The following is a 25,948-nucleotide window of genomic DNA, read 5'->3' on the forward strand; positions in this document are numbered from 1 at the left end:
TGACATTTTGTTCAGATGAGGATGTAAACGTCGGCATGTCTTCTGTGGATATGAGCGTGTTTTTTCAACCAGCATGCAGAAAGAAATTACACCTACATAAAGAGACCAAAGAGTAGTTGGAGAGTGGTAGGAGAAAATGCACATTTGGGCATTTGGAGAGGAATAAAAAGACAAAAGCATATTGAGGGTAGAGCTGTTTAGTGTGTCAATAAAGTGAAATTGTCAGTAAAGTGATTGTCATCCAACTTATGGGCAACCCTGTAGATTTTGTGGTGCAAGAGACATTCAAAGGTAGTTCTACACCAGTTCTCGTCTCCCTCTGTAGCAAACTCCTGGATTTCTTTGATAATCTCCCATCTAACTGGTTTTGAATCTGCTTAGCTTCTGAGATCAGGTTAGGCTGGATCATCCCGAACAGGACAGTAAGCATAGAATCCAGTAAATTAAATAAAAGAAAATACTTTTCCACAGAATCATAATTGACTCAGAAAGTAACTTGGTTTCTCCGTCTTGAGACAAATAGAATCAAAGAAAATAATTTTGTATAATAGCCAATTTGTAATGAATTCAAATATATATTTGATGGACTTCTCTAACATAGCGATAAAATGGCTGTGGAGGTATTTCTTGATCTGGAGGTCAGCGTGTGCGTCAAGTGGCTATTAGACTGGCATACCTTTACATAGGTCACGCTAGTCATGACTTAATCATAATAATCTTGACTTAATTGTAATAGACATAGCACTGATTCAAGCATTGTTGAACTGCTTTGGATGCAGAGGCCACAACTTGATCCGAATTCTAAATATATATATGAGCGTGAAATTCACCGGTAGGAGAATTCATTTGTGTGGATAAGAGCTTTATTTCAAAACCTTGTTCTTAAAAGTTTAAAGAGTTGGTGAATATGTTCAGAATGTTTGGAGGTTATTTAAAACAAATGCAATAAAAGTTTATAGCAGAAATTAGAAAAGATTTGAAGAGGTCCAAGAAGATCAAATAACCCATGGAAATAAGTCTTACTTTAAAAAGTGAATATCTTGGCTGGAAACGGGACGTATTGTAGCATTGCTAGCTCTTCTTTAAAGATCAAAACGTAATTAAGAAAATACACTTCAATATTATTTATATTTTGTGCTTGATTCTTGAAGGTGTATAGGAACCTTCAAAGCATAGATAAATCTGGTAATACTGAACAAACACTAAAGGTAAACAAACTCATAAATCAGGAGTAAAACTTCTATAGAGAGGTGTGTGGAAATTCTGGAGGTTGTATCTGCTAAAATCCCTTTGATACATATTACTTTTTAAAAGCATGGAAGATGTTGCAAAACAGATGGACAGTAGTTTCAGGGCATGTTGAAAATAGCCACCTATTTTCCTTCTAGTCAGTTCCATGATTCTACTGCCAAAAATAAGGATCTGGAGTACGACTGGAGTGGAATTTCTAAGGTCTCCCGCACCATCCCAGTTCTCACTCCGAAACAGTTCCTCTGAAGAGTCACCGTTTTGGCTCCCCACCAAAGCAAAATGGCAGTTCTTGGGCCAAATTCCATTAATTCGGATAATTAAACACACAGATACTCCACGGAAATATCCAGTGTTTCGCGGTAAAACCTCGCCAACGCCTTCCGTCGATCACTTGCCCTGGCACGATTCCTGTCCACCTTTATCATGGCTCTTCCCAGACCTGACTCTGGTGGATGTACACCTTTCTAAAACAATACCGTGGATGGATCCAGATCGAGTGGAGGGGAGCAGTGGATTAAGAATTCTCCCACCATTGAGAGTGACGCGGAGCCTCCCATCCAACTGGCGAATGGGCTGTGCACATGTGCACGCAGCCTTTAAAAAAAAAAATGTTTTCACTGCAGAGGGCATTACATGGACACTCGAACTTCACCTTTACTAAAAGTATGAGGCAAGTAGAACTAAATAGTAGTGACCGAATGCGAGTTGCTATTGGCATGAAAGGTTGCAGAAAACGCAGCTTGCTTAAATAAGTCAGCTTCCACCATTTCTGCTCCAAGTCAACTCCGTGCATGCATCGCATGATCGGCACCTGCAAATTTTTTTGCAAAAAAAAACAAATTCCCAAACATTAATGCACAACAGTTACAATCAGGTAGTCAGCTTGAGCGATCGTCCTGCTCGGGATCGCTAATCTATAGTGGGATTAAGCTGCTAATTGCTACTGTAATTGCTCAAACCAGGATAGTTTGCTAGACAGAAGCTGTGGTGGGGAGCACGAAAATGCGATGAAAAGGTGCCGATTCTTTTGAATGCTGGTTGTATCTAGATTCATTTTCTCAGTGGGGATTCGCCCTAGGACTATTCAAATTGAGAAATCAGTGTGAGGAGGAGGCATGGGCCCTTTCACACTTGAAAATTAAATATCTGAGATATCCATTCACAAAACTCCCACCTTCTCACATAGAAGTGTCCTAAGTAGATTCTAAACTAAGTGATCTTATTTATATTTAAATTATGGAGGTGTAATGAGCATCTGTTGCTGACAATTCTTATCGAGTGAATTTTAAACCTGTTATTTTCTCGGAAACTTTTAGAGCATAGGACTATATAACTTTTTTAAAAGGGTCCTCGCAGGCAAGCCATGAAAGAATTATCCAATGACATGTCCAGATTCCAGCGGTGGCTAATTAAAAACAAAATTAAAGCCTTCTATACTCCAGTACATGCAGAAGATTTGAGAGATGGCGCACAATACTTAATGCAGGTATGCAGTACCTGTTAGAAGAGAACTTATGTTCCCAAGATATGTAATACTATGTTTTGAATAATTAATTCTCAGTTGGATTTCACAGTTCACATCTAAACTATTGAATTGTTCTTCTGCAGATTATCGGGCTAACATTGTGCAGTAACTTTTGCAGTCATAACTAGGGCACCGGTGATATACTGTAGTAGCAGTTTCCACCCAAGCATATAGAAGTCGAGGCACCTAATTTTACTTCACAAAAAACTGGGAAACTCATTGACTTCAAGGAGGCTCTCAGGTGCGAAATGCAGCATCAAATTGGAGGTAGACTGTGTAGGTTCAGCAAAATGTTTTTGAATATTTATTTCAAAGAAAAAACAGTAAACTGGCTCCTCTGTAAGTGGAAAAAGAGGGTCAACAAGTGTCAAATATGAGATCAAATACAACTTTGTATACAAACCTTAGCTCAACCAGCAACCCGCTTAAACATTAAGAGTTAAAAAATCTTCAAACTTGGATTCCTCTCATCATCTGTGTATGTCCAAAATGTAACCCAACTTCTAGATCTTTTAAGAGGGATATTATCAGAAATGAAAAATCTACTCACTAGTTTCCATTGAAACAATGGGATGATGGGCATCCCCTTTAGGGTCCCATAACTTCTTGGATCTCCTGGACCCAAACTTCACCAAACCTGGTTGGTATCATAAAGAGATTCCTCTCCTGATGAGACCAGCCAGGTTTGGTGAAGTTGTATTCCGAGGGTCCAGTTATGGACCTTCGTGCGGGTAGCCCTATCTAATAATAGCCTCCCTGTATTGGAAACAATGGGAATTGGGGTAACCCCTTGGGGGGTCCGCCAACCAATCCTTTGGGCCCCTGAACCAAAACTCCTTGCTGGTATCTATCTGGAGAGTCATCTTGAGGGCACTCCTGAAATTTTCCTTGGTACCGCTTAGCATAAAAAAACTGCTACTCTCAAGCTGGTCAAGCAAAAGCAAAACAGACACAAAATTTAATGACCCGCATATGTTGAGGGGAGCTTCTTTTCAGCATTAAAATGTGGCTGAAAAATTCTGGACTTATACATGAGAGGCATAATGGTAATCCTTGTTCTTCTATATTAGGAAGATAGGGTACAAAATCATTACATCCCAAAAGGCACCAGGATGTTTTGTGTCCTAGGGCTCCTGCCACATTTAAATTTGTTTTCTCCTAGTAGAGACAACTCTGCAAGCTCTGATATCCCCATTGTTTCGAGGAAATGACTACTCCTTTCTTCTCTCTCCTGCATCCCACACATTAATTAAGCATAAAGCAAGAGGGAATTTAGAGAATTTTCCCCAGTGGAGGTTATGCAGTCCTGATTAGAAAGTTTCTCCGGATTGAAATATCTGTCAAGTTGCCCATGGTTGGCAAAATAAAATCCAGTGAGTGAATTTTCTGGGTGACACATGCCCTCCAGTCAAAATGCCAACCAGTCTGGACGGAAGGGATATGGATCTTGCACCTTTTGTCTGGCTAAAAGTGAAGTTAAAAAAGTCTGCATTGAAGGACCAGGAGGCAACAGTGGATTTACAGTGTCCATCATTTTATGTGGAAGGCCCCCCCTCCCCTGGATTTTTTTTAAATGGATCAAGAGAACAGTTTTGAGGGGTGCTGGGAAAGTGCACTGCAAGCCCAGAACAAGGATGAGAGATCTTGTTATGGAAATAAAATATACCCCAAATCCACCTTCTGAAATTTGTTCTTCTGCAGTGGGATGAGAGCTATATGTTGGCAGGCCAGACCTGTATAGAGGTAGATGGATAGGGCGTGAACTTATACGTAGGCAATAAACATGTAGGTCCTCCCCCATGGGGGGATTTTTAAACTTAACCCCCCCCCCGTACTAGTCTAATAGGTCAGATTTTAAAATCTTGTGGTATCATTTTCTAGTAATTACTATATCTGTATTACAGCCAGAGTTGTCAAACTTTCTGAAAAAAGCCATAGTTATGAGTAGAGCAATTATGTTGTCCTTTACTCACATACAGCCTCCGTGACCAAACTTTCATCTTCATTCCTTTAAGCTCTAGAAAGCCTTCACTTAAGATAGAGCAGTAAATTTATCTCTTAGTTTTCTGCAAGTAACTAAATAGTTCTTTAGAATGAAGCCAGTTACCAGTAAGCTTCATAAAAATATTTTTAATGTGGTTTTATTATTAGGCCGGTACTAGTTTAATGTAGCCAAACACTCTTTCGTCTATTGCCCATTTAAGAAAGATTGGCAGTCAGCTGACATGAGGGATGTCGATATCTACATCAACTTACTACAGTGAGTGCAACCTTAAACTCACATTAATTCTAGAATTCATATTTTAGTATATCATGGAGGGGGGAGGATTCACAAGGACTTGTATGATGCATCTGTTTTCCTCATCCAGTTATTTTCCCTTTTCTCACAGCCTCTCACCTTTCCCTGCTTTCTTCTCTCTTTCCTGCTCATCAGCCAACGTATCTCTTAACTGCCCCTCATTTTCAGTTTACATCCTGCTGTTCTCCACAGTGGGGACCCAAAGGAGCTTACATTGTTCTCCTCACCATTTTATCTTTACAACTAAACTCAGTGAATTAAGTGAGGCTTAGGGTCAAACCACACATTATGGCATCCACGGTTCTGAAGCTGTTGTAAAGTTAAACTCAGCCATTTTAAATTCTGCAAAGGTCCAATCCTGATCAAGCCTAGAGTATCTTATTTTATTTATTTATTTATTTATTTATTAAATTTATAAGCCGCCCAATCCCCAAGGGGCTCTGGGCGGTATACAACACTATGTATGCAAAACATAACAAGGGTCACGATAGTGACCAAATACGAACCAAAACCATTGTCAATTAAAACCATTTGGCTAAGCTGGACAAGAAACAACAACAATAGTAATACGATGGTGATGATGGCCCCGTGAGGCTCCAATTCTTTGGAACTACTCTCCAAAAGAGAGGGAGCGTCAAACGCATCTTGCACAGCAATAGCAATATACAAATAAAGTATGCAAATAGTGAACAAAAGCCCAAGGAGCCAAAACAGCAGAGGGCGGGGGCTTAATTCTGCCAACTGGACACTCCAAAGGTCTCGGCGGAACAACTTAGTCTTACAGGTTCCTATGCGAATTCACTCAAGCGTCCGCCAGGGCCCGGACAGCTGGATGAGAGTGTTCCACTCAGGCCGAGCCAGGGTCGTAGGAAGGTCCTGGCTCCTCGCGTGGGAGGCCATCCGCATTGAGGGCCAGGAACCACCAGCAACCCCATTCCTCGGCCTAACGCAGAGGCCTGTAGGAGACATATGGGTAATGCGGCCCTCAGGTAACGAGGGTCCCATGGCCGCAGCGTAAGGCCTTCAAAGGTCAAAACCCACACCTTGAAGATGATCTGAATTCCACTCGGGGAGCCAACGCAGCCTGGAAAGCAACACAGGCTTCGGATACGATCACGAAAAGGCATTCCCGGTGGAGCATTGCCGCCGCGATGCTGACCAGCTCTCAGTTTCCTCGAATCAAACGGCGCGAAGTGCCCGCTAGAGCCAGAAACATACCAGTCTAACCTGAGGTGACCAAGCAGGCGTGATCACTGCGTGGCTAGGGTCCGCCTGAGAGAGTGAAGGGGCCAGCTGCCGGGTCTGGACGGTTGGTGAAAAAGGCAGTCCCAAAGGCGTTACAAGGGCCACCTGGCCCCATTGAAAGAGATCGGATCCAGGCGGACCCCCAGACTGCGGGCGGATCGAGGGAGGCCAGCGCCAAAATGGCCCTTCCCACTCCCGGGCGCTGCTGGAAATCCTCCACCCTCCCCCTGCGGGTTGCCAAAGGATCTCCGCCTTCGATGGATTCAGTTTCAGCCTGCTCTGTCAGCAGAACCCAGTTCCAGCAACGGCCTCCAAAACAATGCTGTAGAGCTGCAGGGGGCGTGATGAAATCCCCCTCCATCAACAGAATGAGCTGAGTGTCATCAGCATACCATGATGATCAGACTTCAGAGCCCAAAGTTCCGCACCAGCTGAGCAAGTGGTCGATATAGATGTTAAATAATAGCTGGGGATAAGAAGGCCCGCTGGGAAGCACCACAATGAAGTGGGCAATTCCGGGAGTAGCTTGATCCCCGCGACCATTACACTTAGCTGGAAGGTCAGTCCCGAGTGAATCCGGAGACAATCCATTGAAGCAGGACAATGCCCCGCATCTCCGGAAATGGGCTGTATGGCCGGGCCAAAATGTCGTGGTCGGACCACATCAAACGCTGGCTGGTAAGTGCTCTTAACAATAAACCAGCGCAGCCGCCTGATCCGCCTCGGTCAAGCTTCGCATACCGGAGCCTGCATCTGTGATGGCTGGTGAAGAGCTGTTCTCCCGGCATCCGCATGCCCAGCAACTAGGGAAGCCGGACTGGAAGGGTCGAAAAGCCTCGATGTTCGGTCATCCATAGGAAACCCTGAAGCTGCTCCCAACACCACTTCCTCTCAATTACCTTCCCCAGAAATCCAGAAAAGATTCGGAGACGGGCGGTGGTAATTCGGCTGTGATCCCCCCGGATCTAATGATGGTCTTCTTCAAGAGTGGGCGGACCACTGCCTCCTTCAACCCATCCGAAAACTCCTTGCTCCGAAGGGAGCTATTGATTTTGATATTCAACAGATGGGGTCGTGAATCACGGCTTGCAGCAGGTTTTAATAAGCTGCAGGAGGGGCACGGATCCAGAGGACAAGTAGGTAGGGTTCTAACAGCAGCCAGGGCCCTGTCAATCTGGGCGGCTTCATAGAGAGCAGGTGGGAGAACTGGGCCAAAACAAGGGCCAGAAGACGGGCAAGGGAGCCTCCCAGCTCACTCATTGTAGTCAATGTAGGGGAAGTTGGTCATGGCGGAGTTTATCGACGTGATTCTTTGTTCAAGTAAAAGCTCATAAATGCCTACTTTACAGCTAATAGCCAATTGATAGTTTGTAGAACCTTCCTCATAAAGAGGTTAAAAGACCCACTATACCGAAATAATTGTAAGCATGGCGCGTGAGCTAGCAGATGCGAGAGAGGAGGAGAAGAATATTCCTTCTTCGGGCTTCTTCGCCGCCATATCTCTGTTGTAGGCTTTCATAAACGCTCCTATAAGATGCTCAAGAGAAATTCGCCAATGCCAGGATTTCTCCATAATTTCCGCCTTCTAGTCGCCTAAGGCTACCGTCTTCCATCTGGAAGCGTGAGCCTCCCAGATACCCGTGATACCATGGAGCTTCGCCATGAAACAGGAACGGGGCGTAGAGGACGCCGGCGAGGACGCCAGCAACAACCTCGGATGGCATCGGAGATTGCCGGAGTTCCAGTCCTCCACCTGCTCATCGAAAATGTGCCGGCAGGTTCAGGGTCCCGCAGAGCATCTCAGGAAATCCAAGTGGGATCCATAAGTCTCCGCTGGGCGGTGCATGTAAATTGGCCCGTCGCCTCAGACGCGGTATGCTTAAGTTGTGGCAAGTCCACCCAGACCTTCAGGGCGTGAATGGTCGGACCATGGCACTCTGTCGCATACAGAGGATAATGCACCGCACCATATCGCATCTCCAACCCAAAGACTAGGTCCAGCCTATGGCCGTCACTTTCGGGGCGGAGTGGGGCCAGAATTTGCTAAGGGAGAGGCTCCAGTGTCGCCATGGGATGCACACTCAGGGTCCACAGCCGCTGCACACGAGGGCGGTAAGCGCCGACATTACGACATTGAAGTCGCCCAAGACAATAAGTCTAGGGAACCGCGAACGCCCAGCCAGTCTGCCACCAACCTCCAGCAGTATGCGGCAGGCTGTCTCCCGGCGCTTAGGCTTAATCGGGTACACCAGAAGAACAACAGCCAACCTCTCCAAACGGCCAACCACTCAAGACCGGCTATTCCATGCCGTGGGAATCTCTGGAGACTCAGGCAGCCCTGAAGGGAATATTAGGAATCAGTCGGATGAACATTAAGCCACTCCCCCACCCCCCCGGCCCTCGGTTCGCGGACTGGTGGAGGTACTTCCGAAACCTTGGTGGCGCTGACCTTCGCCTAAGGCAACGGTCTCGGGCCTCTCATCGCACTTCCAGGTTTCGAATGGACAGCAAGCTTGCCAGGTCCACACTGCTGAACCCCAAGAAAATCTTCGGAGTATGGCTAGGTCTTTATGCTATTGATGGACCTGGCATTGATCAACACCAGGGGACTTTAAGCGGAGTGTCTCCTTGAAACTCCTGCACCATCCTTCGCTCTCGAGATAGGCTCGGAGTGTCAGAAGTTGTGAAACGAAAGCATATCCCAGATCATCTCGGGCCTACTGTATCAATATCAGGCCACCGCCACCGGGCTTTAGACGTATTTCTCCCCCCTCCCCATCTTCATATATATTTACTTCATTTTTACCCCTTTATTCTCCACATTGGAAACCCAAATCTTAGTACTCCCCCTCCTCCCAGTGGACACCATAACATTTACCTTGGGCATTAGAGTGTGTGACTGGCCAAGAGCCATCCAGATAACTTTCATGATGGAGTGGGGACCTAAAGCTGGGTCTCCCAAATCCTAATCTGAACCAGTAATCACTACAAACACTAGCTTTCATGGGGTTGCTGTTGTTGATGGTAGCAAGGGCCTGGGTCTAGTTGAGTCATGCAAGTTGCCAGTGGCTGCCGCCTGGCCTGACCTAATGAAACCTACCTCAAGGGTCAAAACAACCCTGAAAAAGACCCTAACTCTCCCCCCTCCCCTTTCCTTTTCTTATAGAAACCTTGTGGCTGCTTAGCAGTGGCCACTGAAGACATTTAAATTGTAGGTGTTCCTTTTGTGAGTTGGGTTTTTTAAAACACCTATTGTGCCCTTTCAAGATTTCAGTTGTTTCTGCAAACATGGGGTTTCCTTAGGTCTGACCATGGCTCTAATCTCTAGTTTTAAGTATTCACAAATGTGGCCATATTCTGAATTAGATATATTGACAAGCAGGAGAACCACAAGGAATTGCACGAGGGGTCTCATTTTCGCCCTCATCAGCTGTTTATATTTCCCGTTCTTAGAAGCCCCTATGGACTGTCCCCTTTTCCTGTTTCCTTCACTCTTTCCTACCCACTAGCCATCCTACCTTCATCTCTCCCCGCTTCAGCTTTCCATTATTTTCCTCCCCCGTCAGGCTTTACCCCAGGAAAACGATGGCCCAGTGGAGCAATGTTGGGTGGTGGTCTGTATCAAATTCTGCAGTGGGAAACCTACAAGGACTTATGGGAGGCAATTCATTTCCCTCTGTATCCTCCTTCCCAGACTCTTTTTTTCTTCTCTCTGGCAACCCCCTTATGCTCACCTTCCATGCTTCCTTGTTTCCTTACTACCCATTAACTTTGTATTTCTCCCCCCTCCCCATCTTCATATATATTTACTTCATTTTTACCCCTTTATTCGCCACATTGGGAACCCAAAGCAGCTTACATCATTCTCCTGTTCTCCATTTTATCCTTATAGCCACCAGGTGGCATGAATTAGTCTCTGAATGTGTAGCTGGCCCAAGGTCACCCAGTGGGCTTCCACAGCAGCAACAGTCTGAAACTTGAACCACTACATCACACTGTTTTTTGTGGGGTGTTGCTGATGAACAGTACCAAACAGCTGGTTCTAATATAGATAAAGATAATTAATTTGCAACTTGTTTTGGTGTGGGTTTTTTAAAACAATAATATTAAAAGCTCATTATCAGGTCTTCGTTAGCTCATCTAAAATGTAGAAAGTAGAGGGCTGAAACTTTTGTTTGAAGCAAGAAGTGATTTCCATATTCCAGATTGGTAAGTGACATCCTCTGTTCTCTGTAGGCTCATTTAGAGTACATCCAGTAACATTTTGTGACCTAGAATTGCTTTTCGAAATATCTTTCTACCTGATCTATTACAGTGATGCCTTTGATGTTCAGTATGGAGTGGTTGTAATCCGGATGAAGGAAGGTCTGGATATTTCTCATCTTCAGGGACAAGGTAACTCTCATTCCAATATCTAGAGTCCCCCCCCCCCCCCCCCCCCAGCAAGGTACAATTTTGCCTCCCTCCTTCAGATATTACTTTTTAAACAGCACAAAATGAGTTCCTGGAAAATTCTTTGGCATGTCATTTTCCATTACTTTCAATTTCTTAGCATTCCTGATACCTGCTAAGTCATTGCAAATGATCATAATGCCATGGCAGAATATGTTTTAGTGGGTTGCTCTGCTTCCCTATAAATAGTTTTATGATATCTCAAAGATTTAACAGATTTATCATAGCATGAATAATTGTGAAATCCGAATTTAACAGGAGATGTAATTTTATTTGCTATGACTTAACCTAACACATTTACAGCTGCTTTAAAAGAGCACTGTGCTTGTTTTTCTTCAGTGTCACAAACTCTGCCCCTTTAACCCTACAGTGTCCGCCCTCCATATCCATTTGTATAGTTATATCTACTGACTGATGATTCTCTGATGAAATTGGCTGTAGCCATGGACGTTTATGCTATTTTCAATCTGGGGTATTGAGTGGTTTCTGGGCTGTATGGCCATGTTCTAGCAGCATTTTTTCCTGACATTTCACCATCATCTGTGGCTGGCATCTTCAGAGGATCTGATGGTAGTAAAGCAAGTGGAGTATATATACCTGTGGAATGTCCAGGGTGGGAGAAAGAACCATTTGCCTGTTAACAAGTGTAAAGGGTGCAACTAGCAAGTTTGATTTGCATGTGTTGGGTGGGATCCACCCATTTACCATGTGAGTAACCATGAAAATAGCATAATCAATTAATGAGGGCATCTGCATTGTAGTAGCCTGGCCTTTTGATTGCTTACTGCCTGGAGACATCCTTTGTCTGGGTGGTGTTCATTAGTCACTGTCTTGATTCTAGGGTTTTTAGTACTGAAAGCCAAATTTTGTTCATTTTCATGGTTTCTTTCTGTTGAAATTGTCCATGTGCTTGTGGATTTCAATGACTTCTCTGTGTTGTCTGACATAGAGGTTGTCAGTGTGGTCCAGAATGTCTGTGTTTTCAAATAATATTCTGTGCCCAGCTTGGTTTATCATGTGTTCTGCTATTGCTGATTTTTTTCCGGCTGAATAAGTCTGCAGTGCCTTTCATGTTCTTTGATTCGTCTATCTTTTTTCCGGCATTAGCCAAGTCTGCAGTGCCTTTCATGTTCTTGATTCGTCTGCTGATTTTTTTCCGGCTGAATAAGTCTGCAGTGCCTTTCATGTTCTTTGATTCGTGTCTGGCTGCTGCATTTGGTGGTCCCTACGTAGACTTGTCCACAGCTACACCGTACGCGATAGATGCCTGCAAAAGTTAGACGATCCCTCTTACCCTTTGCTGAACGTGGCACTTGTTGAATTTTCTTAGTGGGTCTGTAGATTGTTTCAAGGTTATGTTTCTTCCATCATTTTCCCTATACTGCATCAGCAAGTGACTTCCCTTGATGTAATGTGTAAAAAACACTTTCCCTCTGATGGCCAAGCTGTTTTTTCTTCTTTCCTGTAGGTTTTGTTCTTGGTCTGTGTAGATCTTCTGGATGTCTGTAGTGGATTAAATCCATTAGCCTGTAAAGCCCAGCTTCTTAGGGTGTGGGATTCTCCAGTTCTGTCTTGGAAGGAAGTGAGTGTCTGCTGGACATGCTATTTTCAATCTGTTGGTCTTTAAAGTGATACAATACTTCCGTTTGGTTTTACTGTGTGTGTGTGTATCCTGTCAAGTTGCAGCTGACTTATGGCAACCCTGTAGGTTTTTCAAGGCAAGAGATATTCAGAGGTGTTTTTCCTTTGCTTAGCATTATGTCGGCTGAGAGAGTTCTGAGAACTGTGACTAACCCAAGGTAACCCAGCAGGCTTCTTGTGGAGGACTGGAGAATTGAACCCAGTTCTCCAGATTAGAGTCTGCTGCTCTTAACCACTACATCATGATGGCTCTCTTGGTTATATTATGATAGGGTACCTTTCTTCCCTTCCCCCTTTGGAATTTTTTCTGGAATTATTTAATAAGTGTCAAGATTTCATTATAATGTAATGCAGGAGCTTGTTTTCAACTCCAGTGTGGAAGAAAAAGAATTTTTGAGTTTGCACAGAACCCTTTCCCTCACCCCGGAATAAGTACAGCCTGCTCCCTCCTCACACAATAACTGAGCAACAGATTTCCTCTGGACAAAGACTTAGGATTAGAAGCTGAAGATATGTAGAAGATTAGATATGTAGGCCTGGAACTAATGCAATGCTTCTTCAGGAACAAGGACTTCTACCAGTAGAGTACAAATTTCACATCTCCCCACACACATACACGTCACACACTGTGGACAGAAGTCTCTGCATTTGCAGAAACACTATACTGGATCCAAACCATACTATTGGGGAGCTGTAGTTGTTTATCAGATTTTTGTTTACAGCTTTAGTTGATCAACAGAAATGGGTTGAGTATGTGTGAGAGACTGATTACTATTCGTGCTATATAATTCCTGCCCCCACCCAGCTGCCTGACCTTAGTGTTGGCCATGTATTCTGTCATAAAATGAGTTAATTATGGTCTTCTATCTTGTAAATAATTTGTTTGCATACATTTGTTCATATTCACAGAAGAATTACTGTCATCACAAGAGAAGTCTCCTGTAACCAAAGATATTATAGTAAATGTAGATTACAGCAAGAAGACAGAGATAATCACTTCTAAGCCTGTGAGTGAAAAAGCTCCTGTTCAGAAAGGTAACCATTTACTGAATATAATTTTGTTTATAGCAGTGCAAGAAATCATTATTCAGTCTTTAAAAAAATTCAGAGATGTGCATGGACAGCTCAGGGACTTCCATTCCTTTTTATCCAGAATTCCATTCCTTTTTATCCAGTCCCAGAGTTCAAACAGTTGTTTAAACTTGAGGAAACATGTTTCCAGACAACAAGATCCTAGCCCAGTGGAAGGCATTCATCTATTATTTCATATTTCTTGTACTGTTCATAGTTAGAGGTTAAATTGGAAGAAATGAAGAACAGTCAGATTGATCACTCCCTGCAACTGATGTAATAATTAACAAACAAATTGCGAGACTTTCACTTTCAGACTAATACTCAGGTAGGTAACATGTACAGGCATGACTGTCCAATATGGTGAGAAACATTATTTGACTATTCAGCTTAGAAAAAGGACAACTGATTATAGTTAGAAAATAATGCACAGGGTGGGAAAAGTGGATTGGGAACCCTCCCTGTCTCATAATGGGGAGGACAAACAAAGAACAGGGAGGGTAAAGAGAAAGCGAGAAGGGAAGGGGAGAGAAAAACAGGGAAAGGGGGATGTACCCAGTGAAGTTGATGGGAAATAGATTTAGGACAGGCAAAAGGAAATATGTCTCTACTAAACAAATAAATTGAGGAATTCACTGCCAGTGGATGTTTCGGTCATGAGCAGGCTGGTGATTGAGGAAATGACAGCTTCACTCTAGCAGGCCAGTCCCTCCCCTGCGCTCTCTTCCTTTCCCTGTTTTTTTTTCCTCTTCCCTTCCCTTCCTTCCTCTTCCTTCCTCTTCCCTTCCTCTCCTTCCCTTCCTCCTTTCCTCTCCCTCCCCTTCCTCTCTCCCTCTCCTCTTCCTTCCCCTCTTCCTCCCTTCCCTCCCTTCCTTCCCTCCTCCTTCCTCCTTCCCCTTCCTTCCCTTCCTCCCTCCTTCTCAGCTTTTTCTCTTTTCTCTCTCTGTTCCTTGTTTGTCCTCCCCATTACTAGTAGGGGCACTGCATGAAATGTTAATGTTAATGCTGGTAATGATTTTAAAGTCCATGATGTATAGTGTCTTTATTTTAAATTGTATGTATTTTACTTGTTTTTAGCCACCCTGAGCTCAATGTTGGTTGGGAAAGAGTGGGGTAAAAACAACAACAACTTAGAAAGCATTGATGGCTTTAAAAGTGGATTAGATGGATAGTCCATCAATGGCTACTGCACATAGTGATTAAAGGGAACCTCCAGATTCAGAGGCAGTAAACCTCTGAAAACCATTTCTAAGAGGCAACATCAAAGAAGGCCTTGGTCTCTGCTCTGTTGGCTCTTCAGGGTAACTTGATTAGCCACTGTGTGAAACAGGTTGCTGGTCTTGATGAACTACTGGTTGATCCAATAAATACTGAGTATATATCTACTGATGCGGAACGTCTGTGGAAATCTCTCCCCCTTCTTTACATTAGGACAATACTGTAGGCTTGTACAATTGCTATGAAATCGCTCCTTTCTTCCTACACCAAATCTTCTTCAGTGAAAAATAATTTTCCTGAGGATTGCTGGTTTATGCCAGTAATGGACAACAGTTTCATCTCCCTCCCCTGAAGTACTAATTCATCCTTGGAACTTTTCAAAAAGAAGTTTGTGAAAGTGGTGTGGCAACATGTTAATCATGTACTAATTATCAGGATTTTGTTGAATTCATTCATGTTTGTTTTTCCATAATGCCATTTTATGTTATGCATTAGAAGTTGTATTCACATTTTCATTGATAGAGCTAATAATATCTTAATTTGTTTAACTTTTAAACTTTGTCTCATCCAGAAGATGAAGATGATGTCAAGAATCCAACACAGCCACTTTTGAAAAAAGGCAGGCCATTTTTCATCTCTTGATTTTAATCCATTTTTCCATAATGTAAATACCTGTCTGTATTTTCTCATACTTTTAGTGTGAGGCAAACATCTTCAGATTATGAAACTTTATATTTGCAGAACTCATGGAACCCTATGAGGAACAGTACTGCTAGGATGGGCTTTTTGGCTTACAGGAAGAATTTATTTTACATGTTTCTTAATATCTCAGTTATCTTCCCCAGGATAATCATGAAATGTATGCCCACTGTGCCAAGCTTTTAATGGCAAATCCATATAGTGTCACCAACACATAATAATATCCAAAGAACACCATCATAACCTCTGCCCAGTGGGACATTAACATTTGCTTTTTTATATAAACACTAGTCACTCTCTGCCATAGCCAGTATGTTTCAGGTAGTTGACATTATGACGTGTAGGGCAGCTATTCAGAAATCAAAGGTAAATTGTGTTACTGCACATATTGACTCTTTTGGGGTACATCTTAAACTAGTTATTTGGGTTGTGGCCATAGGTAGAATCCTGAGGGTATTCTCTCTCTTTGAAGATGACAATTTACAAATATAGGCACTCCCCATCGTAAAACTGCTTTGTCCAGAAAGGACAGCACTTACTAGCATTCCCATTTGTGCCATTGTCTTAAGTGAAATATCTTTTACCATGTCCTGGGCTTTGGCCAGCATCCCTTTATCTGTATGATAAGTTCTACAGAACATTAGTCCTTTGCCCTCAAACTTCTGCCAGAATAGATAATCACAGGTTTTTGAGTGCTAGACCAAGGATGCATCTTCTCACTTTTCTGTTGGCATCTTTGCCATTCATTTTCTGTACACCCTGTGGCATTTCCTCTTTAATGAGTTCTGTCATTGGCATATGGAAGCTACTGTGATGTGCAGTAAGGAGGGCCTGTTCTGAAACACCTTGGATCTGAAGCATGTGCCAGCATGTTATCTTTGCCATTCTAATATCCTGTTCTTATGATTGCTGTCTTTTCGCAGCTGACATCTTTGTGGACTGTGCCATCTTCACATAACCTTCTCTCTCTTTTCCATGTTTTTCCATCTCCTCTTAATAGATCTTACTTGCTTGTGCCTTTTGCATTAAACCTGTCTCTTTAGATTCCGGAAAGAACTTGAATTTTTATTGAAGAGAATAGTTAAATTCTGTGGTTGTTCGGAATAAGGTTTTTAAATATGAAAGTCTTCAAGATTCAACGTAGCCATTAATTTAAAAAGCTTTTTTGAGCACACAAGCAACACAGGGTTGCAAGATATCTATAAAATAATTCACTAAGCCAACATTTTAACAAGAAAATTAAAATAATTAACATTGGTTAAGATCTCAAATGAAGAAGTTTAATGTAGTTCTCTTGTCTAGTTTTTAATAGCATGAAGAATAAAATCTACTGATGTAGAGGTATATGAAGTATCAGTCAGTTTTGCTATGCAGGTCTGTCACAAGATTTCTGACCTACTTACTTGGGCAAGTCTTGCTTAGTGTTGTGTTTCTGTAACTGTGTGGTGGGATTTAAAGTACTGTATGTTCGATCCCATCTGCTGCTTTGATAGTTGATGAAAAAAACCACTTGTTGCTCCTTAATGAGATTGCATAGCTGTCATGCTCTTTACCAGGGGATAGAGAAAAATAATACTTTTCTCAAAAGTTCACATTCCTGGAGCTAGGTACCTTGATGACCATTGATACAACAGTCTTCCAACAGTTTTCCAGACAGTAAAACTCTGTATGTGGGGTGTGGAGGTGAAATCGTGATGCTAGAAGTAAGCTATATGCAATTAGATTCTGCAGTGGGGAATAACTATCAAGACTTCCGGTTCCTTCATTTCTTTCAAACATCTCTATTTCACAAATCCTAAAGGCCCATCTGCTCCTCTGGACTTGGCTGATCAAAGACTCCTCGATGCAAGTTCTCAATTTCAGAAGAAACAAGGCAAAAATAATATCGATGTCTGGTGGCTTTTTGATGATGGAGGTAAGGCCTATTGGAGAGGGCAGGATATAAATGGGGAAAAATGTTTAAAACATTGGAGCACTGTTAGAAATATCAGCAATATTGGAAATGTTATTGTGAAATCAATTGTGTTGTTTTTCTTTTTAATATAGGATTGACATTGTTGATTCCATATCTTCTAACAACCAAGAAAAAGTGGAAAGACTGTAAGATCAGGGTGTTTATTGGTGGGAAAATAAACAGAATTGATCATGACAGAAGAGCGTAAGTGAATTAAGTAGAAAATGCAAACATTTGTCTAGTGTGTTATCTTAAATCAACATTTTACATTTCTCCAAATTATTGGAAATAATATTTTGTGTTAACTTTTCATAATGTATGTAGCATAATTTTATAGAACTTAAAATGATGGTTTTATCCTCTGTTCTAATTATTTTGTGAACTTTACTAAATTGTGCAGTCTCTTGAAGTAAATATTGTATAAGAGATGTACTTGTTTAAACACTATTTAATGTATTGTTGAAGGCTTTCACAGCCGGACTCAGCTGGTTGTTGTGGGTTTTCTGGGCTGTGTGGCATGGTCTGTTGTTCCTAATGTTTTGCCTGCATCTGTGGCTGGCAACTTCAGAGGTGTATCACAGAGAGAAGTGTGCTACACACTGTCCAGTGATAAGGGAATGTTTCATTGAATATATACAGAGGGTCACCCATGTCCCCAAGCGCATGCCTTTTGGTCACGTGGGAGGGCGCACATGACCAAAAAGTGTGCGCCCTAGCTGCACGCCACTGAGCCCCACCCCCCGCCTCCCTGCGGCTCAGGAGGCACGGGGAGGGTGGGGCTCAGAGGCGGGTGCCCATGGCACCTGCCAAGCCAGCTGCTGCCAAGCCCTACCCCCTGGCCTCCATGCAGGCTTCTCCAGGCCCTCCCTATGTGCTGTGGGCCTGCACAGAGACCAGGGGTGGGGGCCCTTCACAGAGGCCAGGGGCAGGGCTCGGTGGTGGGTGGCCCCCCAATCCCTACCCCCCGCCTCTGTGCAGGCCTCCCAGGCCCTGCCAGCCTGCATGTGGCCGGGGGTGGGGGCTGGGGCTCAGCCTACATGGAGGACGGGGGTGGGGGGCATGGCTCAGCCTGCATAGAGACTGGGGATGGGGCATGGTGGCTGGTGACCCTGCCCCCAAGCCCCATCACCAACCTCCGTGCAGGCCTTCCCAGGTACTCCCCAGGCTGTGCCAGCCTGCAGGAGGCTGGGGGCTAGGATTTGGCCTGCACAGAGGCTGGGGGTGGGGTTCGGCAGCAGAAAGTCCTGCCTCCGAGTGCAGGGGTGGGGGCGAGGGGAGGGCACCCAGAGAAGGGGTTGTCTTTGAGCACCATTCCCCCCCCACACACACACGCCTCTGGATATATATTGTCCATGTTCCAGGGTGCGGAATCAACCAGTAAGTGTTTGGGTGGAACTTGCTATGCAAAAGTGTGGTTGACTGCATTGTGATGCGGGTAGGGTTTTCAGACCATTTACATTTATATTCGCATTCCCTGCATTAGCAGCAATATTTGTGGATGCAAATCCTGTGTTTGGGTGGAGTTCATTGTCCATGAACCCAGCATGACCTTGGCCTTTGATTCTGGTGTTTTTAAGTACTATGTCCGAATGGTAACTATGTCAGACTACACAGGGAGGCTATTGTAATCCACAAACACCAAGACAACAAATAGGAAGAGACTCTGAGAATTAACAAAACTCAGCTACCAGTACTTAAAAGCACTCTGTGATACACCTCTGAAGATGCTAGCCACAGATGCATGTGAAATGTTAGGAACAAGACCTACTAGACCACGGCCACATAGCCCGGAAAACCCACCACAACCAGTTGAATCCGGCTGTGAAAGCCTTTGACAATACTTACTGATTGATTCCCCACCCTGAGATATGGACAGTATATACCCCACTAAACATTCCCTTCTCACTAGACACAGTGTGTAACATTAGGAACAAGATCTACCAGACCACAGCCACACAGTCCACAACAACCATCTTTATTTAGTTTAAATTGTCACAATATTTTTAGCATTAAAATTAATTTACACCTTTTTAATCCGCTATAGTTATTCTGCTATAGAACAATGTGGGGCTGAATTCAGGCTACGTATTGTTTTAACTGTTATGCTCTTCTTGAACCCTTTTAGGATGGCTACATTGCTTAGCAAATTTCGAATAGATTTCTCAGACATCATGGTCCTGGGTGATATTAATACAAAGCCAAAGAAGGAAAAGTAAGTTTATATGTGTGGTTTTTAAATATAATTGTAATAACAGTATGGTTGATAACTATAAGCTGCTGTTGTCCACTGTTGCCAACTATTACTATGAAAATCAGGAATTGTAGGTAAAATGAATGAGTGAACTGCTTTAGAGGGAAATGTATTAATGAATTGTATGCCATTTAATAGGATAAAATAAGACAAATCAAATATGTATTTCTGACTGCAAATAACATTAAAATTTAGATGGAACACTTGTTTAATTTTTACTTTGATTTCTGGCCATAAAAAACAAATGGCTCTCACAATAGACATTTCCCCCCACAGTTTAAGCAAAAGTAAAATGTTTGTTTCTGGTTAAGAATATCTAACTTCCATTTGTTAGTATAAAATTATTACTTTAAAAAGTTAGTAACGAAACATTAATAGAGTTTGATACATTGTGATGGCATAAAAAATCTGAATTTTTAAACCATTAAATGAACTCTAAATATAAATGGCCTTAAAACTGAAATCTGCTCAAGGCTATTGTTTCTCATGCTTGTTGGCAAATGTCTTTTAAATGTGAAAGTCAAAAGTAGTTTTTAAAAAATGGGATTTTTTTTCAAAAATGTTCTAGAAAAGGTCAAACCCATGGATTCTCAGAAATTGTGAATCCTGCCTGACTTTTCTGTGGTCTTTTAAATACATCATGTTAAAGCAGGGGAAAAATAATGGTTTTATCATGTGAATGCATGATACAGCATTTTAGTTCCATGTCTGTAGTGTTAGGATTCAATTCACAATTTGAGCACCAACTGTGTAATGAAATGCTTTCCAGTGTTGCAGCTTTTGATGAAATGATTGAGCCATTCAGACTTCATGAAGAAGATAAAGAACAAGATGTTGCAGATAAAATGAAAGAAGATGAACCTTGGAGAATCACAGATAATGAAATTGAGCTGTACAAAACCAAGGTATATTTGTAAACCCTTTCAAACATACTTTTGACGGTTATTAACTTTTCTGTGTGTAAGACTTCAGTTGGCATTGATCTCCCAAAACTGTAAATTAGACTCCTTATTAATAGTTCTCTTCTACTTAGTGTTACATCACCGAAGTTCTCATTTGAATTACAGAGTCACCGCCAGATTCGGCTAAACGAATTACTGAAAGAGCATTCAAGCACAGCTAACCTAATTGTTATGTAAGTAATGCTTTCTGTGGTTCTTCACATTTGCACTAGATACACATAATCCCATAACTGCTGAGAAAATGTTACTAGTACAACTGACGCTTCTCCCCCTGCCACCCCCCCCCAAAAAAAAAACCCTGGTTCCTATTAACCACCTGCAAAAACTACTTTTTGTGCTAGTAAGTCTTTCTCCTAACAAATGCCTGCAATGTCAGTGATGAGGGTTGCAAGACCATTTGGGATAAAATGCCAGGAGGGATTCAGTGAAAAGAGGCAGTTGAGTGGAAGGATGATTTGCTTTTGTTTATTAGCAGAACAAGCTCAATGAAGTAAGTTGTCCACTATCCCAAGAGGGGTGAAAGACAATTCTGCCCACTTCCCCTTGTTTACTTCAGCACTTTGTACTTGTGGCATGCTTGTACTGTGACTCTTACTGTTGGGTGTGTGTGGTTCATGGGGTTCCTAAAGACAAAGTGGAGGCTGGGTACATCTGCCTCTGCAACTTCATGTGCAGGCAGCTCATAGCTTGAACCCCTTTATAGTCTCAGACACAAGGTACAATAAATAATTACCTTAATTAACCACTGGAGTCATTTTACTCCTCATCTTTATGTTCAAAAGCATTCTCAAATGTCTGTCTGTCTGTCTGTAAAGAGAAAGGGTTTTTTCCCCATGTAAAACAAAAATAGTGCTAGGTATTAATTTCATTTAAGGAACATCAAGTGGTCAAAATGTTGTAATGATTACAACAATATGGCTTGAACCATCAGGGATTGAGCAAATTGCCCTGAGTGTACTCTGCTTGTACTGTGGTGGCTCCACCACTTCATGAATTGGAACAAACCAAAGGTTTAACGAAAGGTGCAGTTACACTGATAAAATGTATTTGATTTATAATTGTGGTATGGATAAACACATACAGCTGAAAAAAAATGAACAGATATATTCAATTCGATTACAGTTTACACAATTTCTAATCATAAAAAATTAAGTTAAAAAAATCATGTGATGCCATGATGTCATCTTTCTGAAAACCTGACAAGGTTGTAACTGTAAAACTATTCCATTACTTGGGTCCAGTGAATAGTCTGGGAGCAACTGATGCTATAGTATTCCTGGAGCTAAGCAGATATACACACCTGGTTGTCTTACCTGAGAGTCCCTTATGGAAGTTGGGATATGAAGCAAAACCTTTTGAAAACATTCAGCGATAATTTATAAACTGTTTATGCCTCTGATTCAGAACTCATGACGTGGACTTATTATGAATACAATTTTTAAGACTGTTCATGTTAATCTAGTTGCATTTGTACGTACAACAAAGCTTTGCTGCCTTGCCAGAAACCCGTTTCCTGGTGTCTAATTGTGGAATTCCCATGTCTACCATCTTCTGGATAGACCTTTAATTTCTTAAGTAATGTACTTTATATGCCAGGACAGATAATTCTGCAGAAGGCATGAAGTATCTTGTATCTCTCTGCTAGATCACTCCAGAGTAGTGAAGAGGCTTCCACAAATTATGTCATCCGAACCAGACATTTGTTTTAAGTGTCAGCATTTTTGCATTACTCCTTCATGATTGACTATTTTCCTGGTTCCCATATGATCTGTTTACCCAATTCACAAGTTTTAATAGTATCTCCATTCAGTCCGTCTCAGCTGTTCAATTGAAGGGTATAGCTCAGCACAGGTGACTTCAGCCTGAGTAGATTGTTCTTGCTAGATTCAGCCAAGTGACGGAACACGAAAAAATGTCTTAGAAGACGAAATGATATGAAAATGAAAGTAATGAGGATAATGGGTTTTTTTAAAGGATCCAGCTCATAGCTCGAGAGGTATAGGATGTGGGTATTTTTCCCCCTTTTTAACTAGTTTTTCTTTTTACCACTTTTAGGCATTTTGTGATAATGTTTCAATTTCCTAAAAAGTCTGATTTTCATTTTTATTATGATGCTATACTTTTGGGATTGTTTTCACACTCTGCCTAGTTAAAGCCACATTTTGTTTACATTGTTTCCTCAATTCATGGGATTTTTTCTTGTATAGGAAGCTTATAAGAAACACACATGAAAACAAGTTAGTGGTGCTACTGGTGGGGGTATAGGATTTAAATCTTTGCTGGGTCAGGAAGAGCCAAGTTGAGACTGCAGCAGTTAATAGGAGCACTTTTATGTGTCTCCTAGATGCTGGAGTCCTCCAAAGAAGTTTGCTTCCGAAGGCGTTTCAGAAAAACTTGCGTGAACAGGCAATAAAATGCTTAAAGAGGTCAGATTCCCCTTCGCAGCTCTCAAGATTGGGAATTGGGGGTAGAATGGAAATTTATTTTCTGAGGTACTTTTCTAATGGACTGCTGAGATTTTGGAAGGCATGTCATTCTAAGCACCCTGAGTACTGTTAACTTTGCTAATGCCATGTATCAGGTACTAAGGCATTGTCCCGCATTATAACTACAAAGTATTATCTAACATTTTGGGTGTGAACGCATTTTATGTCTAAAAATGTAAGTAACAGCTGTCTCTTAGTAGTAAAACATTTTTGCATTATCCAGTTTTGTTAACCTGGCGTTTTGCATTTTTCCTTCCCTTCTTGCACTGTAGGAGTTTGCCAGTGGCACGAAAAAGTGCAGTATCAAGTGCACTCTACATGGCTTGGATAGAAGCTCTTTCAAAGGATCTGCCACCAATTCTTCTTGTTCGTGGAAATCACCAGAGCGTTCTTACTTTCTATTCCTAAACACTACTGTACAACAAACAGCTGCAAAGAAATGGTACTTCAGTGCCTAAAGGAGAGAGACTGGGATGTTCGATTAAAATATTAACATCACATGCAGGCAAAAATGATTACTCTCACTGTTCCACTGACTTGAACAAAGCACACAAGGAAAGTCACTGTACTCCTAAAGTTGCGAAAGCTTCAATTGTCTTAATTCTTCTGTAATTTAACCTTGCTTAATGGAGGAAGATTCTTTGTTAGAATCTGAAGAATGAATACACAGGTTTTTCTTTGCTACTTGAACAGCAGCAATAAAAGTGTTTATTTTTGATCAATAAAAGGATTATAGATTTATAAAAGCCTTTTAGCCTTGAGGTGCCTTCTGAAGTTAACCAAATTTCATCCATATACCCTTTGTAAATTTATAAATAATGTCAGAGTCTGCCATTAGATCAATCTTTAGTTTCTAGGTTCTTCCATCTTACAAGAAAATTGCTATGTTTTAGTCTTCCATTAAGCTATTAATTTTTACTTTTGTAACCTCCCTATTGTTCAGAATGGTGGCTGTTGATTTTTTTATTTAAGGTGTCTGTTGACTCTGAAACAAAAGTGAGAAGTGTGGCAGATTGACTGTAATAAAAACCAAATTCATATCCAGGACTTTGTACTGTTCAGTTTGTACCACTGAATAAAGTATACTAAATGAGAGAGGACCGGGTTCTCAAATTCTATACTGTTTCTTTTTTATTGATTAATTTGGTGCGGATTCTGCAGTTCTGCTGTGAAACTGTAATTCTGTTAAAGAATGATGTCAACATAGGATGTGATATGGAATACTGTTTAATGGGATACCTCCTTAGATGGTATCTTGAATCTTTATATGACCATCTAAATAAAGCTGTCAGTTCATTCACCTGGTTAAATGAACCACATTTTATTCAAATTGTTCCAAGGTCAATTCTTTCCACTGTCAGAATCTATATTCAGTCTTGATAAATGCTCAGGTTTGATCCTCTTAACCTTACAGTTTTAAGTTGTACATGACATCTTGTGAGATGAAGAACTGCCAGTTTGTGTGCCCTCCTAGTCTGTGTGTGTGTACATGTGTGTGCGGCCTGGTTTCTGATTTTTTAAATCTCTAAATTGCTTATTGAAAAATCACTTGAAGCTTTTATTCAATGGTTAGCACTGGATGCTTATGTCTATACTTCACAAGAACAAAATAAAAACCTTGCAGCCTCTCTGCAGCAGTATAGGATACTGTTCTAGATTTAACATCTGTCATATCATTGTTTGTTGTTGAAAGCAGACAAAACAATATATTTTCATGCAGAACAAGATCCAATTAAATGATCAATTCTTTTTGGAAGGACAAAGCTACCAGTCACTAAGGTGATTATTTCAGAAAGTGATGTGCAGTCTAATAAGTTACAGTTCTCATTGTCTTTCCCCATCGTGATTTTTTTTTCAGAAGTGCAATACAAATTGACTGCTAGGGCAGAGTAAATCAGAGCCAGTCTCAAAGGAAATTGGAAGTTGTAATAAGAGCAGTTTACTACCTGAAAAACATTCCCTGTGTGTAATTAATAGCATTGATACAGGTTTGCTGTACTTATTGGTATGAGGGTAGGGGATACAACTTTCAGCAAATCTGAATTTCTGTTTCCATTTTTTTATATATAGATGGAGAACAGGGCATGAACTTTGTGCTGATATTGCAACAATGTGCATTTATTCAAAGTTTTGCCCACACAGAATAGTTATTGCTTATGATCTGTTAAAGGAACCAACTGAAAAGTGTTTTATGCACATGCGTGTACCCTTTGTCTAAGGTGATATCAAATATATGTAAAGGCTTCTTCTCTTATGAGAATTGGTATGCACACACAACATCCTACCAACAACACAGCAATTGTAAAATTTACTCTAACCCTCCTGCAAATTGTTAGCAAGAGGCAAGTTTGGGACATAGCCATTTCAAGCCATTTCAATTTCTATTTAGTATAAATTGAAGTTTTCTTTTTGATACCATGTTTTCTTAAGTTCCAATCAGTAATGACTTGAAATAATTGTTTTCCATTGACATTCAGCAATACCATTTCTAGAGATTAAATTTTATTTTATGGAATTAGTAACTGTTTGGAAAGTAGGTAATTAAAGCAATTATTTATTTTTCTTATGTTTGTATTAGGCTTTAGTTTTTACATAAATCTTTTTATATACTTGTCTGTTATTTAAAAATGATCTGTGGTCTTAATTTAAGGATTGAGCTTTCGTTGGTACTATCCACAGTTTGAAAATGTCATATTTTGATAATACTATACTGTAACTATTGCACACAATGGCTTTTCTAATGTTTTAACAACATTGAATATTGCAGTTATTACTCTGTATTGAGGAAGGTTCACTGCAATAAAAGGGAGTGAATTAAAGTAAGTTGCCTTAACGAGCTTACCTTTGTTGATTACATTGGATTACTTCTGGTTCTAGTCTACTTTTCACATTGT

General features: G+C 41.4%; 1 protein-coding gene across 1 annotated transcript in view; it reads left to right on the top strand.

Annotated features, from left to right (window-relative positions):
• Nucleotides 1–25,877, top strand: part of SLC12A2 (solute carrier family 12 member 2) — an 83,079-nt gene extending 57,202 nt beyond the window's left edge. The window contains exons 18-29 of the mRNA XM_048504363.1: nt 1,152–1,208; nt 2,597–2,745; nt 4,938–5,036; nt 10,636–10,715; nt 13,323–13,448; nt 15,274–15,321; nt 17,203–17,316; nt 17,448–17,559; nt 19,481–19,567; nt 20,376–20,511; nt 20,674–20,741; nt 23,327–25,877. Of these exons, the coding sequence (XP_048360320.1) occupies nt 1,152–1,208; nt 2,597–2,745; nt 4,938–5,036; nt 10,636–10,715; nt 13,323–13,448; nt 15,274–15,321; nt 17,203–17,316; nt 17,448–17,559; nt 19,481–19,567; nt 20,376–20,511; nt 20,674–20,741; nt 23,327–23,462 (1,212 nt within the window). The 3' untranslated portion in view covers nt 23,463–25,877. The remainder of the gene's footprint in view (nt 1–1,151; nt 1,209–2,596; nt 2,746–4,937; nt 5,037–10,635; nt 10,716–13,322; nt 13,449–15,273; nt 15,322–17,202; nt 17,317–17,447; nt 17,560–19,480; nt 19,568–20,375; nt 20,512–20,673; nt 20,742–23,326) is intronic.
• The last annotated feature ends 71 nt before the right edge of the window (nt 25,878–25,948 follow it).

This window comes from Sphaerodactylus townsendi, linkage group LG07, assembly GCF_021028975.2.
Source record: "Sphaerodactylus townsendi isolate TG3544 linkage group LG07, MPM_Stown_v2.3, whole genome shotgun sequence".
In the NCBI taxonomy this organism is placed as follows: Eukaryota; Metazoa; Chordata; class Lepidosauria; order Squamata; family Sphaerodactylidae; genus Sphaerodactylus; species Sphaerodactylus townsendi.